General features: G+C 37.2%; 1 protein-coding gene across 1 annotated transcript in view; it reads right to left on the bottom strand.

Annotated features, from left to right (window-relative positions):
- Positions 1-846: 846 nt before the first annotated feature.
- VWDE (von Willebrand factor D and EGF domains) overlaps positions 847-13,884 on the bottom strand; it is a 125,156-nt gene continuing 112,118 nt past the window's right edge. Inside the window, exon 31 of the mRNA XM_006834386.1 lies at positions 847-1,084. Within this exon, the coding sequence (XP_006834449.1) occupies positions 847-1,084 (238 nt within the window). The remainder of the gene's footprint in view (positions 1,085-13,884) is intronic.

Here is a 13,884-nt window from a genome sequence, read left to right as displayed (position 1 = left end):
AGTGTTTCCGAGGAGCAATTGATGTGTAAGTGCAGTGTTTATCCTACAGTGCCATACCAGGAGTGCTGAGCTAGGTATGTTTATCTGGTAGCTTTTCCAACACTATAAGTGGTTCAGCCTGGAAGCATTGCAGGGGAAAAGAGAAAGAAGCATTGTGAGAGAAGACAATCTGATTGTCAGTCCATGATCTGGGTAGTGGCATACCATAGCAAGGTTGGACAATTTGAGTATGCATTATTCCCTTTTTTTTGATGCAGTACCCTGTGCCGTATTTTTTCTGTCATGTCAGAAGCCATACTGCATATTTTGAAACAGGGTGACAATGAGAAGGCAAAAATGCTATCCCTCCCCCTTCATCCTAGAAATAAATGAAATTTCTTTTTGAATCACGACATATGGAAGTTTAGCACCAGCATGCAAAATGAACAAGTAAAGAAAAGAAAAAAAGCATTTACTATGTATTTCAGATTTCTTTGGTTGGGGGTTCCCCCATTGATACTAATATCTCTTCTTTCAATTCATATTACCAAAACAGGAAAAAATAGACATATGTAAAACTAGTGGTTGCTGAAACTGGGGAGGTTGCTTTCTTGTCTTCTGTGCAGACATTCCTAAGATCTGTTTGCTGACAAACTTGCTGACAGTTTCCTTTTGCAGTTGTTTGTTTCCTAAAGAATAATATAAACATTCTAGTGTCCAAATCTTGGTTAGTCTCCCACTTTATTGCTTTAATGTTTCTTTGGTGTTGCTAAGGTCGTGGGCTTTTTTGTTTTCATTGTTACATTTTTGGACGGTCGTTAATTCTTTAGGTCACCTGCAGATGGTGAAGGTGCCTGGGGAGCCAGGTTACTCAGCACTGCTCTGCTCGGTGGCTGGATCAGGGTTCTCAGTTGGGGCTTCACCTGCCTTGGTCTCTGCCATCTTGTGAAGGAGCAGTAGGAAGACGGGGGCGGCGCGGTAGTTGTATGGACGCTGGTATCCACTGCGAGCAGATGGCTGGTTCGGACCATTGGCTGCTTGCTGATTATCTTCAGCCTCTCCAACGGCTGGGGCAGGTCGTGGGCGAGGACGTGCCCTGCAGTATCTTAGACGATAAGTTGGATTTCCATAGACATCAACTTCTAGAGCTTACATGAATGTTTTATTTCCTCTATACCTAGATACTGAGTCACAGGTAAAATGGCTACTGTAACTTCCTGATTTTGATTCTGCTAATGCAAGAAATTCTTTCCTAACACTTACAATTTACAAGTCACTTGTGAATAAGATGTGGCCTCTCTTGTACCCATCTTGATTTTGCTAGTATTTCTTAATGAATCAATCGATTTATGAGTAATTCTATGTTTGTAATCATTGGTGTGTGTTTAGTTTTTGTTGTCATTGTTAAGTACTGTCAATTAGGTACCAACTCATAGCCACCCTGCATAAGGTTTCTGAGGAGCACTTGGTGAGCTTGAACCACCGACCTTACAATCTAGCACATTAACCCATGGCGCCACACCAGGACTCCAACTGAATCATTATATATAGTTTTTAGAGCTTTTTAAAACATAAAATTTTCCTTTTATTTATTATGAAGATATATACTACAAAACATACATCAATTCAATAATTTCTACATGTGTAATTCAGTGACATTGGTTACATTCTTAACGTTGTGCCAACTTTCTAGATACCTTTTTCCAAACTGTTTCACCATCATCAACACAAACCCACTGCCCTATAACTTCTCATGTAATGCTTCAAGTTTATTTTCCATTTGATCGCACATAGATCATTATTTTAAAGGGCACAATACTCAAGGCATTGTTTTAAAGATGGACTTAGAGAATAGTTTCCATTGAAGATTTAAAGATTTCCTCAGGGCAATAGTTTCAGGGGAGCCATCTAACCTTGATGTCTCCAGAAAGTCTGGATTTGAGAGAATCTGAAGTTCTGTCTACAAATTTTACTCATTTTGATCAGAATGCTTCTGTAAAAGCTTTGATCAAATCATTCAATAATTATAGTTTGGCACAATGCAGTTCTTCTGATCTCATGGCAAAAAAAACAAAAACAAAAAAAAAAGCATTCGTTCATGGAGATTGAAAAATAATCGATGCAGTTGAATTATGATATTGGTGAAGAATACTGAGCATACAATGTATTTATGGAAGGATGAGCAAATCTGTCTTGGAAACAAGACTGTTCCTTAAAAGCTAGGATGGTGAGATGGTGAGGCTTGGTCTCATGTACTTTGGCCATGTTGTTAGGAGCGAGCAATCCCTTGGGAAGGACATCACACTTGGTCAAATAGGGATCAGTGAAAAAGAAGACCCTCAATGAGATGGATTGATGCAGTGGCTGCAACAGTGGGTTCAAACATCGCAATAGTTGTGAGGAATGCAAAGTACTGGACAGCGTTTCATTCTATTGTACATAGGGTCTCTGAAAATTATAAATAAATCAGCAATGCCTAACTACAACAAGGATATCATGTTTGGTAGGGTTGTGGGTCAGAGAAAAAGAGGAAGACCCACCCCCCAATGAGATGGATTGGCCAAGTGGCAGCATTGAAGGACTCAAGCGTGGCAACAAAGTGAGGTTGGCCCAGGATCAGGCAGTGTTTCATTCTGCTGTGCATGAAGTCGCTATGAGTTGGTACGGACACAATGGCATCTAACAACAATAACAACATATAGGAGGGAGAACTTTTAATCTCAACAGTTGCTAATAAAATCCTTATTGGGAAGGAATTACTAACATTAAGGTAAAGATTTTGTTAAGCTGCTTAGGATAGAAGGCAATAATTTGCAGAAGTCAGGGAAATAACAGAAAGTTTAGCTACTTGTAAAGAGAGAAAGAGAGAATTTTTTAATTGCCTTTTATTTTGGCAAAAAAAAAAAAAAAAAGGAAAGGTCGAAAGAGAGAAGTAAATGGTATTGAGGAAACTGACTTTTTTATGAACAATATGAAAATAAGTCAGAAATGTATTATTCATGCTAGAAAATTATTTCTTCCAGTTTTATTCTCTTTTGAGTGATTTTATAAATATATACAGTAACTTCATTGATTCAATTTAGTTGGAGTTATTAGTTAATGAAAATTTTGATTAAAATTGTATCTAATAATGATTTTGAAACATTGGGTTTCATTTTCTCCTCTTGCCTTCCATGAATAATTATCAATGTGTATTCATCATTTCCTGGTTAATGAAGACGTTCAACTCACTTTGAAATTTAATTAATATTTATATGTAATTTTATAGTTAGAAATTAAATATAATTACAAAGAAACTTAATACTAAATTTTCAATTCCTACTAATAATCAATGGAAATGAAAAGTAAGAAATAGAACTATTAAAAACACATTTAAAAACTGGATATTCCTATTATCATTTTTAACATGAAGATACTGTTTTTAAACATAAAATTAACTGTTAGGTGAAATGCAAAAAAAGAAGAAAGAAAACAACAATAACAGCTAAAAACTTTACTAGAACTTAGAAATGTCAGATGGGACTTAAAAATGCAAAACTTGTTGAAGTAGAAATTTATCCTGTAAATGGAAGAAACATCTGGGCAGACTCAGAAGAAAACAGAATGACACAATCAGCTTATAATACAAGCCAACTCAAATGGAAAGAGATGATTCTCAAAAAAAGAATACCCATTTTGAGAATAAAGGAACAAATTCAAAACCTACAATTTATTCTTAATGATGCTTCATCTTTCATTTGCTTTATAACAGCCTTCTACCCAAGGGGCAAAGATTGACAGGCTATTCTTTAGTCCTTTAATTTTAGCTGTCCCCTAACTATGACTCTGGGGCTAGAATGCACAAACATGACAATAAATCACAAAGAACAAAGAACCTTTAAGACTTTAAGGCAGAAGGGAGGAAGAAAGAATGCTTTAAAATTCCCTTTACATGCATCCTTAATAATTAATAAATGTTTCTAGTATGCTGAGTTCAGTTACACATTTTTCAAGACAGATACATTGTTCATGGTTTTCTCTGTGTAAATAACACAAAGGATACATTTCACATTTCCTCGTTAATGTTATATTCTGGTCAATTTATTCAAAATAAGAATAATTTGAGTTTGGTTCTAAAAATACTCATATTTTTCAATTCCTCGGTAATTTCAAAATAAACATAAGCATTTGTTGGCTTGAAGCAAACCTTTATTAAAGCATCATACTTTCAAAAAATATATATTGTTGGTTTAGCCAATACCCATTGCCTTAGAGTCGATTTCAACTCATGGAGACCCCATAGGACACAATAGAACTGCCTCAACAGTGTGTCTAAGACTATAAATCTTCAGGGAAGCAGGCGGACACAATTTTCTCCATTGATCAGACAGTTGATTCTAACCACCAACATTTCAGCTGATGACTGAGTGCTTTCAACCCTGCACCACCACTCTCCTTTAAAAAGTTCTAAAATCATGAAATAAGCTTAATTTGACAAGTTCAAACATGGATTTTAGTAGTTTTTAACATCTTGAATTGCTATAGATCAATTTTCCATCTGATTTTTTTCTTTCCTGATTTATATCTTATATACTTTAATTACTGAGCTATATGTTCTGTGTCCTGAAATGTTGCACATCATTTCCTTTTTATAACTAATACCATCTTTGACCTTACAACTAGAAAGGTGTATATCAAGGTAAACGATTACACAGCATTCATCACTGTTTTAATTCTGGTCATGTCCTCTTGTTGCTGTTGCTGCTAAGTGCCATTGTGTCAGTTCTGACTCATAGTGACCCTGTTATAGGGTGTCCGAGGAGCAGCTGATGGGTTTGAACCACCAACCTTCTGGTTAGCAATCCAGTGCTTATCCTATAGTGCAACACATATGATTAGGGGGATTGAAAGTACATCTAGGTCAGATAGAAAGCTTAAGAACCCTGAATTTTGTAGAGGGGATTTGGTGTGGCACTGTAGGATAAGTATTGGACTGCAAGGAGAAGGAGCTAAAAGAACTGTGATGGCAGTTCAAACTCATCAAATGCTCTTTGGAACCCTAAATAGGGTAACTAGGAGTTGGGACCACCACTCATCTGTCAGTTTGTTGTCCTGTGGTAAGTTGCATGTAGATCAATTTTCCATCTGACTCTGGAAGTTATGCCACAGGTATCTTAAATACCAGAAGGGTCCCCCAATGATGGACAGGCTTCAGCTGAGCTTCCAGATGAAGAAAGACTAGAAAGAAGGAGAGATGGGCTGCTTCTGAGTATTTACTCACTGGAAATGTTATGAATAGCAGTGGAGCACTCTCAGTATCAGAGTACTGAAAATTGAAACATCATGAAGAGCACCAAAATATTGTCAGATATAGTGCCTGAAGACTAGTCCCTCAGGTTGAAAGGCACTCAAAATATGACTGGGGAAAAGCTGCCTCCTCAAAGTAGAGTTGACCATGATGACACAAATGCAGTAAAGCCTTCACAACCTTCATTTGCTGATAGGGCACAACTCAAAATGTTACAGAAACGTTTTAAACATCCATTAATAATCAGAGCATGGAATGTACAAAGTTTGAATCTAGGAAAATTAGAAATCGTCAAAAACGAAATGTAATGTATACGCATTGATAACCTAGGCATTAGTGAGCTGAAATGGACTAGTTTTGGCCATTTTAAATCTAACAATCACATGGTTTCCTATTCCAGGAATGACAAATTGAAGAAGAATGGTGTTGCATTCAGCATCAAAATGATTATTTCAAGATCTATGTTGAAGTATATTGCTATCTGTGATCAGATAGTATTCATACAGCTACAAGGAAAACTAGTTAATACCACTATTATTAAATTTTACTCACCAACCACTGAAGTCAGTGATGATGAAACTGAAGAATTCTACCAACATCTAAGGTCTGAAATTGGTCAAGCATGCAATCAATGATTGATACTGGTGATAGGAATGTGAAGGTTGGAAACAAAGAGAAAGGAACAGTAGTTGGAAAATATGGTCTTGGTGTTAGAAATATGCTAGAGATGCAATAATAGACTTTTTCAAGACCAAGGGCTTCTTGAATGGAAACACCTTTTTTTAAACAACATAAAAAATTACTATATACCCTGGGGACACCTGAGACTATGGAAAAGGACATAGTCACAGAGGACTATAGCTGAGAGTGAAGCATCCAGCTGATACAAAGTGAGAGGAGCCACACAAGAACACACAAATTTGCAGCTAGTACTCATGTGACCTAGCCTTGATGGCTTGATAATCAGAACTCGACTAGAGGAAGATTAAAAAAATAATAATATCAAAGCAATTTTTGATAAAGGAAACGAGTGTCAATTGCTACAATTTGATGAACTTGCTACAATTTTTAGAACCAAACTCAAACTGTGCTCATGGAGGTAATAACTCTAAATACCAACAGAGAGGGAAGGAGTCTTCATATCAAGTATCAATACTATTCCCTCTGTACACAGGGCAGATAGGGACAGCCAATTTAGACATTGGCAACCTAAAATGAGGGTGTGATAAAGGCACGAAGTGACTGACTTACAAGGTTTCAAGGAGGAGTTTAGTTTAATAGTGTGTGGGGGAAGGAAGAGTCCCCACTGAATAGTTTTCATCCTGTCTAGATGGGTCTGGTTAAAAGATGGGGATAAGATTCTTATGATTCAGTAGTGACTAATTGCAACTGTCACATTTGTAAAGGTAGAAGTTTAGTAGCAAAAATGGGGGAGTAGTTAAGAAATAGAGGACCCTAGGACCATCAAGGGAGAAGAGCACAACTGGAATGTGAGACCTTATCCAGAGAACCAGCAACACCAAAGAAAGAGGCAGAGGTGGGGACGTGGAGAGAGGGAGCAGCTGAGGACTCTAGATTCATGGGAAGAGAAAGACTGAGAGCTGGTTGTGAGGAGGCAGACTTGCAGAACGTACCCTTTGGTGGTGTAAATTATTATATATTCCTGAATGTTAAAAAAAAAAAAAAAGATCTAAAGTGTATATAGAGAAATAGTATTAACTGATGGTACATGGAGGGGATTATAAAAATTGTAATAAAACAAGGTATATGACTTGTTGAATATAAAACTGATCATCTGCCCTGTAAACTTTCACTCAATCCACACACACACAAAAGGTGACTATACACATTGACGTCAGTAGATGGAGTACACAGAAATCAAATTGACTATATCTGTGGAAAGAGATGATGGAAAAACTCCCTATCATCAACCAGAACAAAGCCAGGTGAAGACTGTAGAGCAGCCCATAAACTGATCATATGCAAATTCACACAGAAGTTGAAGAAAATTTAAATAAGTCCACAAGAGTCAAAATATGACCTTGAACATATCCCACCTGAATTTAGAGATCATCTCAAGAACAGATTTGATGCATTCAACACTAAAGATCGAAGACCAGAAGAGCTGTGGAATGACATCAAGAACATTATAGAGAAAGAAAGCAAAAGGTAATTGAGAAGAAGAAAAAAAAGACCAAAATGATGTAAGAAGACACACTGAAACTTGCTTTGCAGCATAGAAATGCTAAAGCAAAGAGAAGGAGCTAAAAGAACTGAATATAAAATTTCAAAGGACATCTTGAGAAGACAAAGTCAAATATAATGGAATGTGCATAGACCTGGAGTCAGAAAATCAACAGGGTTTTCTGAATTTCTCAAGATGAGGGAAATGAAGATGAAATACAAACCTCAACTTGCAATATTGAAAGATTCCACAAGCAAAATATTGCATGATGCAAAATACAGCAACAGATGAAAGGAATACACAGTTACTGTACCAAAGAAATGGTTGATGTTCAACCATTTCAAGACGTAGCATATGACCAAAAGCCAATGATATTTAAAAAGAAGTCCAAGGTGTTCTGAAAGCATTGGCAAAGAATCAAGCACAGGGAATTGATGAAATACAAACTGAAATCTTTCAACAAACTGATGCAGGGGGGGAGGCACTCACTCATATATGTTAAGACATTTGGAGGGCAACTACCTGGCAAACTGACTGGAAGAGATCCATATTTGTGCCCATTCCAAAGTGAGATGACCCAGCTGAATGCGGAAATCATCAGACAATATCATTAATATCATAAGCAAGGAAAATTTTGCTAAATATAATATATAAATAGCTGCAACAATACATTGACAGAGAACTGTCAGAGGTTCCAGGTAGATTCAGAAAAGGACATGGATATCATTGCTGATGCCAGATGGATCTTGGCTGAAAGCAGTGAATACGAGAAAGATGTTTACCTTTAAACATGTGCTTTACTGACTATAAAAAAGGCTTTGGGTTGTGTGGATAATGACAAGCTATGGACAACATTATGTTGTTTGTTGTTATGTGCAGTGGAGTCAGTTCCGGCTCATAATGACCCTTGTATAGGGTTTCTGAGGCTGTAAATCTTTACGGGAGCAGAAAGCCTCATCTTTCTCCCGTGGAACAGTTGGTAGTTTCGAACTGCTGACCTTGCGGTTCGAAGCCCAATTCGTAACCACTATGCTACCAGAGCTCCTTATGGACAACATTATAGAGCATGAGTATTCCGGAACACTTAAGTGTACTCATTCCGGAACACTTACGTGTACTCATGAGGAACCTGTACATAGATAAAGAGAGAATTGTTTGAACAGAAGAAGGTATCACTGAATAGTTTAAAATTAGGAAAGATGTGTGCCAGGGTACATTCTTTTACCCTACTTATTCAATCTTATGCTGAATAACTAATCCAAGAAGCTGAGTTATATGAAGAAAAATGTGGCATCAGGATTGGAGGAAGACTCATTAACAACCTGTGATATGCAGATGATACAACCTTACTCGTTGAAAGTGGAAATGATTTAAATTCTTACTGATGAAGGTCAAAGACCACAGCCTTTGGTATGGGTTACACCTGACTGTAAAGAAAACAAAAATCCTCACCACTGGATCAATAAACAACATCAATATAAATGGAGAAAAGACCGAAGCTGTCAAAGACTTAATTTTGCTTGAATCAACCATCAACACTCATGGATCAGCAGTCAAGAAATCAAGCAACGTATTGCAGTAGGCAAATCTGCTGCACAAGACTTCTTTAAAGTGTTCAAGAGCAAAGATATCAGTTTGAAGACTAAAGTGTGTGCGCCTGACTCAAACCATGATATTTTCAATAACCTTGTATGCATGTGGAAGTTGGACAGTGAATAAGGAAGACAGTAGAAGAATTTATGCATTTGAGTTATGGTGTTGGAGGAGAATATTAAAAGTACCATGGATTGTCAAAAGAACAAACCTATCTGTATTGGAAGAAGTACAGTCAGAATGCTTCTTGGAAGTCAGGATGGCCAGACTTCGACTCTCATATTTTGGACATAGTAGCAGAAGAGACCAGTGCCTGGAGAAGGATATCATGTTGGACATAATGGAAGGGTCAGAGAAAAAGAGGAAGACCCTCAACAAGACAGATTGGCACAGTGGCAGCAGCAATGAACTTGTGAGGTTGGCACAGGACTGGGCAGTGGTTGTTCTGTTGTGCATAGGGTCACTATAAGTCAGTATTGACTTGATGGCACCTAACACTAACAACAATGAGTCAGAACTGACTTGACAGCACTTAACAATAGCAACAATATTATCCAAGTTATTACTTCAAGGTCCCTAGGGAAACTTTGAGAGGTTGTTGTTGTTGTAATGCCTTTGGATTGGTTTCAACTCATAGCTACCTTATATGTGAAACAGAAGGAAACCCAACCTGGTCCTGCACCATTCCTACAGCCATTGTTGTAGACATTTTATCAATTCATCTCCTTGAGGATCTTCCTCTTTTTCATTGACTTTCTACTTTATCAAGCTTTATGTCCTTCTCCGGGGACTGGTTCCTTCTAATAGCATGTCCAAAGTACATGTGACAAAGTCTCACTATCCTTGCTTTTAAGAAGCATTCATGCTGTATTTCTTCCAAAACAGATTTGTTCGTTCTTCTGGCAGTTCATGATATATTCAATATTTTTCACTATCACCATAATTCAAAGTAATCAATTCTCCTCCAGTCTTACTTATTCATTGTCCAGCTTACTCATGCATATGAGGTGATAGAAAATCTATGGCTTAGGTCAGGCATACCTTACTCTTCAAAGTGGTATCTTTACTTTTTTAACACTTTGAGGGCCTCTTTTGTAGCAGATGTATCCAATTTAATAGTAATTATGTGGATGCCAGTTGAGGATAAATTGTCATTGGACAGACCCAGGGAATTAGCTGAGCTTTTCCACCACCACCTCCAAGTTGGGAGTGAAAACAGTGGGTCTGAAGATGATGTCCACATGCTTCAGTTCCATGGAGACTTTGTGGGGAAACTAATAATAATCCAGGATTATTCAATTTAAATCCAACGAGATCCTGGCGTGGCACTGTAGGATAAGCACGGGACTGCTAACTGCAAGATTAGCAGTTCAAACCGACCAGCCACTCCTAGGAAGCTCTTTATAGTTTTGTTATGAGTCAGAATTGTGTCTACAATACTTAACAACAACTATTTGTAAAATGTATTTTAAAATGAAAAAGCTTTGTGATAATGCAAAATTTTTATTTTACAGTAGGTAATTACAGTGTATTCATTTCCCTTTTTATTTTGTATCCTGTTGTTTCTCTGTAGATTTCAGCACTATCTACACAAACTTTCCACGTTACTGTGTCCTTATTAGGATTCTGGGTATGGCACCATAGCCTCAGTACTGGACCATGAAACACAAGGTTGGCAATCCAAACCCGCCAGCTGCTCCTCAAGAACCCTATACAGGGTCTCCATGAGTCAGAACTGACTCTGTGGCACTTAACAACTACAACAACATGTCCTTGTTAATATTGTAGCAATCACATGAAAATAAATAATAAAACTAGAAAACTAGCAGTACATTTTTATGATTCATATCTATCTTTTATGTGAGCAAGAGGAAAAAAAATGTTAGCTTATAATTCACTTTTCAGCTGTCTTTATTTTTTGTTTTTCTGAAAGCTTTGGATCACTTATGCCAGTCTCTAAACATTTTTCTTCCTTTTCATAATCAGATTCTCCATCTTCATTCAACAATGCCCATTCTATTACCAGATGTGCTACATCTAAAGGGAATTGCTCTGCCTCTCTTATGTAAAGTGGGAAAGTATTCATTTATTTATCCTTAACATTCTTGAAGCAATTTCACATAAATCACTCAGTGATAATAGGCATGATAATATTCAGGTGAAGCAAAAATTATTTGTTTTTCCTGGTTTGTTTGGGAATTGGTAATGATTCTGCAGAATTCAATTTTGTTTACTTTGAGGAAAATATTCTTGCTTTCTTGATTTTCTCATGCATCAGAAAATAAAAAGTAAATATTAAAAGTGTTATGATAACCCTGGGAGATTATTGTTGTTAGGACCCTTTGAAAGGACTCTGATTCTAACCAATCTTACATGGAATAGAAAGGTAAGTTGTCTGGTCCAAAACCATCTTTACAATCTAAGTTAGGTCTGAGCCCATGGTTGCAGCCACGATGTCAATTCATCTCATTGATGGTCTCCCTCTTTTTGGTTGACCTTCTGTTAAGTATGATGTTCACCGTCTGTGCTTGGTTCCACCTCTTGATGTGTCCAAAGCAAGTGAGCTGAAGTATTTTCTTCAAAGGAACATCTTTGGTTGTCCTTCCTTCAAGATTGATTTGTTTATTTTCCAAGCTGTTGTTGTTAAGTGCCGCCAAGTAGGTTCCGACTTACAGCGATCCTTTATTTGGTTTCCGAGGGCAGCTGGTGCATTTGATCTGCTGATCTTGTGATTCTCAGTCCAATTCTGATCCTACAACATCACACCAGTACTCCAAGCATTTTGTGGTATAGTCAATGTTCTTCATCAACATCACAAGTTGAATACATTCCATCTTCTTCTCTCCTTCTGTTTCATTGTCCAGTTTTCACATGCATATGAGACACACACGACTTGGGGCAGGTACACCTACATCATCAAATGACATTTTTGTTTTTTAAGAGTTTGTTGTTGTTGTTAGGTGCCATTGGGTTGGTACCAACTCATAGCTACCCTATGCACAACAGAACGAAACACTGTCCGATCATTGGCCAACTTCATGACAGCATCAATGGGCTCAAGCATGGCAACAATTGTGAGGTTTTAAATTAGAGTGGTCTTTTGTCCCAGATTTATCCATTGTTTCTTTTTTTTTTTTTTTTAACTGCTACTTCCATGGGTATTTATTGTTGCTACAATTAGAATGAAATTTCTGACAACGTACATTTCTTCCCCATTTATCATAAGGTTGTTTATTGATTCACTTTTGAGGATTTTTGCTTTAACAGGGAGAGAAGGGACTAAAGACCCTGACCTCTCCCTCCTTCTGTCCTTAGATCTTCTGCTGATTACATCTGCTGCCATGACCCAATCAGAAACCATCGGATAAAACAAGAGAGATTCTGTAAAGTTCAATATCCAGGGCACAAAGCCAGTCAGAAAAAGGCAGAGACTGGGAGTGTATGTGTACAACTGGCTAATTACTAGCACAGATGGTTAAACATCAGATTAGACTACAATTTAATTAAAATTAGTGATTTAGGAGATTTTGTTGTTATTGTTCTGCTGAGTTGGTTCCCACCCATAGTGACCTTGTGTAGGGTTCCTAGGAGTGGCTGGTAAGCTTAAACTGCCTACCTTTTGGGTCAAACCAACTTTGCAGTCCAGTGCTTTAGCCCATAGCACCACACAGGTCTGAAAGAAAAAAAACACCTAGTAGCAACGGATAGACAAGGATTCAGAAAATAGGAAAGATTAGTTCACTGACATGAAGATTGGAATGGACAAGTATTTTATATGTGTATTAGGCATTTTAGGGAAAAGAATACAAACAATGGAGTTGAAGAGGGTAACACTAAATAACACCACAATAAATATAATAATTATTCAACAATAAGAAGAAAACAAATACATGTCAGGTGCTCTTCACTAAGTAGTTTGATCTCATAACAATCCTGTAAGTATATATGCCATGAATTCATAGATTGAAAAAATACAATACTTTTGAAAAAGTATAAATAAATAAAAGATAAATTGCCATCCAAATATCTTAAGTTAAACTACACAGCACCAACAACAACAAAAAAAAACAAAAACACACAACCAGAATAAAAAGGCATTTACAACAATTAGACTCAACACTTATACCGAGAAAAGTAACTTCAAAAACAGTTGGGAGTGGACTAAATAGCTACAAATCTAGAATTAAGTATCCAGTGAAATTATTCTTAATATTGTAGTAATATTTGCAAATAAATAAAAACAGAATAGTTATCATGATCAGATTTCACTAAAGGAGCATCAAAAATGAAGTTCTTTATGAGGTAGAAACATTATTCCACAACAAAGTATAAAATGCAAGAAAAATGGCAAACAAATAAATTGGCTAAATTTAAGGAACCCTGGTGGAACAGTGCTCAAGCACTAAGCTGATAACTGAAAGGTTGGTGGTTAAAATCCACCAGCCATTTTGTGGGAGAAAGATGTGGCAGTCTGCTTTCATAGAGATTGCAGTTGAATTGACAAAAGTTGTGTTATACATGTAGTCCTGGTGTGTCACTGTGGGATAAAGCACTGGACCGCAAGGTCAGTTTGAACCTAAGTGGTGTTGAGTCAGTTCCGACCCACAGGGACCCTGTAGAGGGTTTCCAAGGAGCAAATGGCAGTGAGCTTGAATCACCAACCTTGAAGTTCAAACTGACTGCAGTCCAGCACATTAACCCACAGCGCCACACCAGGGTCATGGTTTTATGGGACATTCAAGTTAATTAGCCTAATAATGTATTTAGTTAATGTTTCTATTCTATCTCCTTTTTCGTTGTGTACTAGCTGTAGTCCTCCAAGCAGTCATTCAAGGCACAA

This window comes from Chrysochloris asiatica, unplaced genomic scaffold, assembly GCF_000296735.1.
Source record: "Chrysochloris asiatica unplaced genomic scaffold, ChrAsi1.0 scaffold00010, whole genome shotgun sequence".
NCBI classification, from domain to species: Eukaryota; Metazoa; Chordata; class Mammalia; order Afrosoricida; family Chrysochloridae; genus Chrysochloris; species Chrysochloris asiatica.
This window is presented reverse-complemented; position numbering and strand designations above follow the sequence as displayed.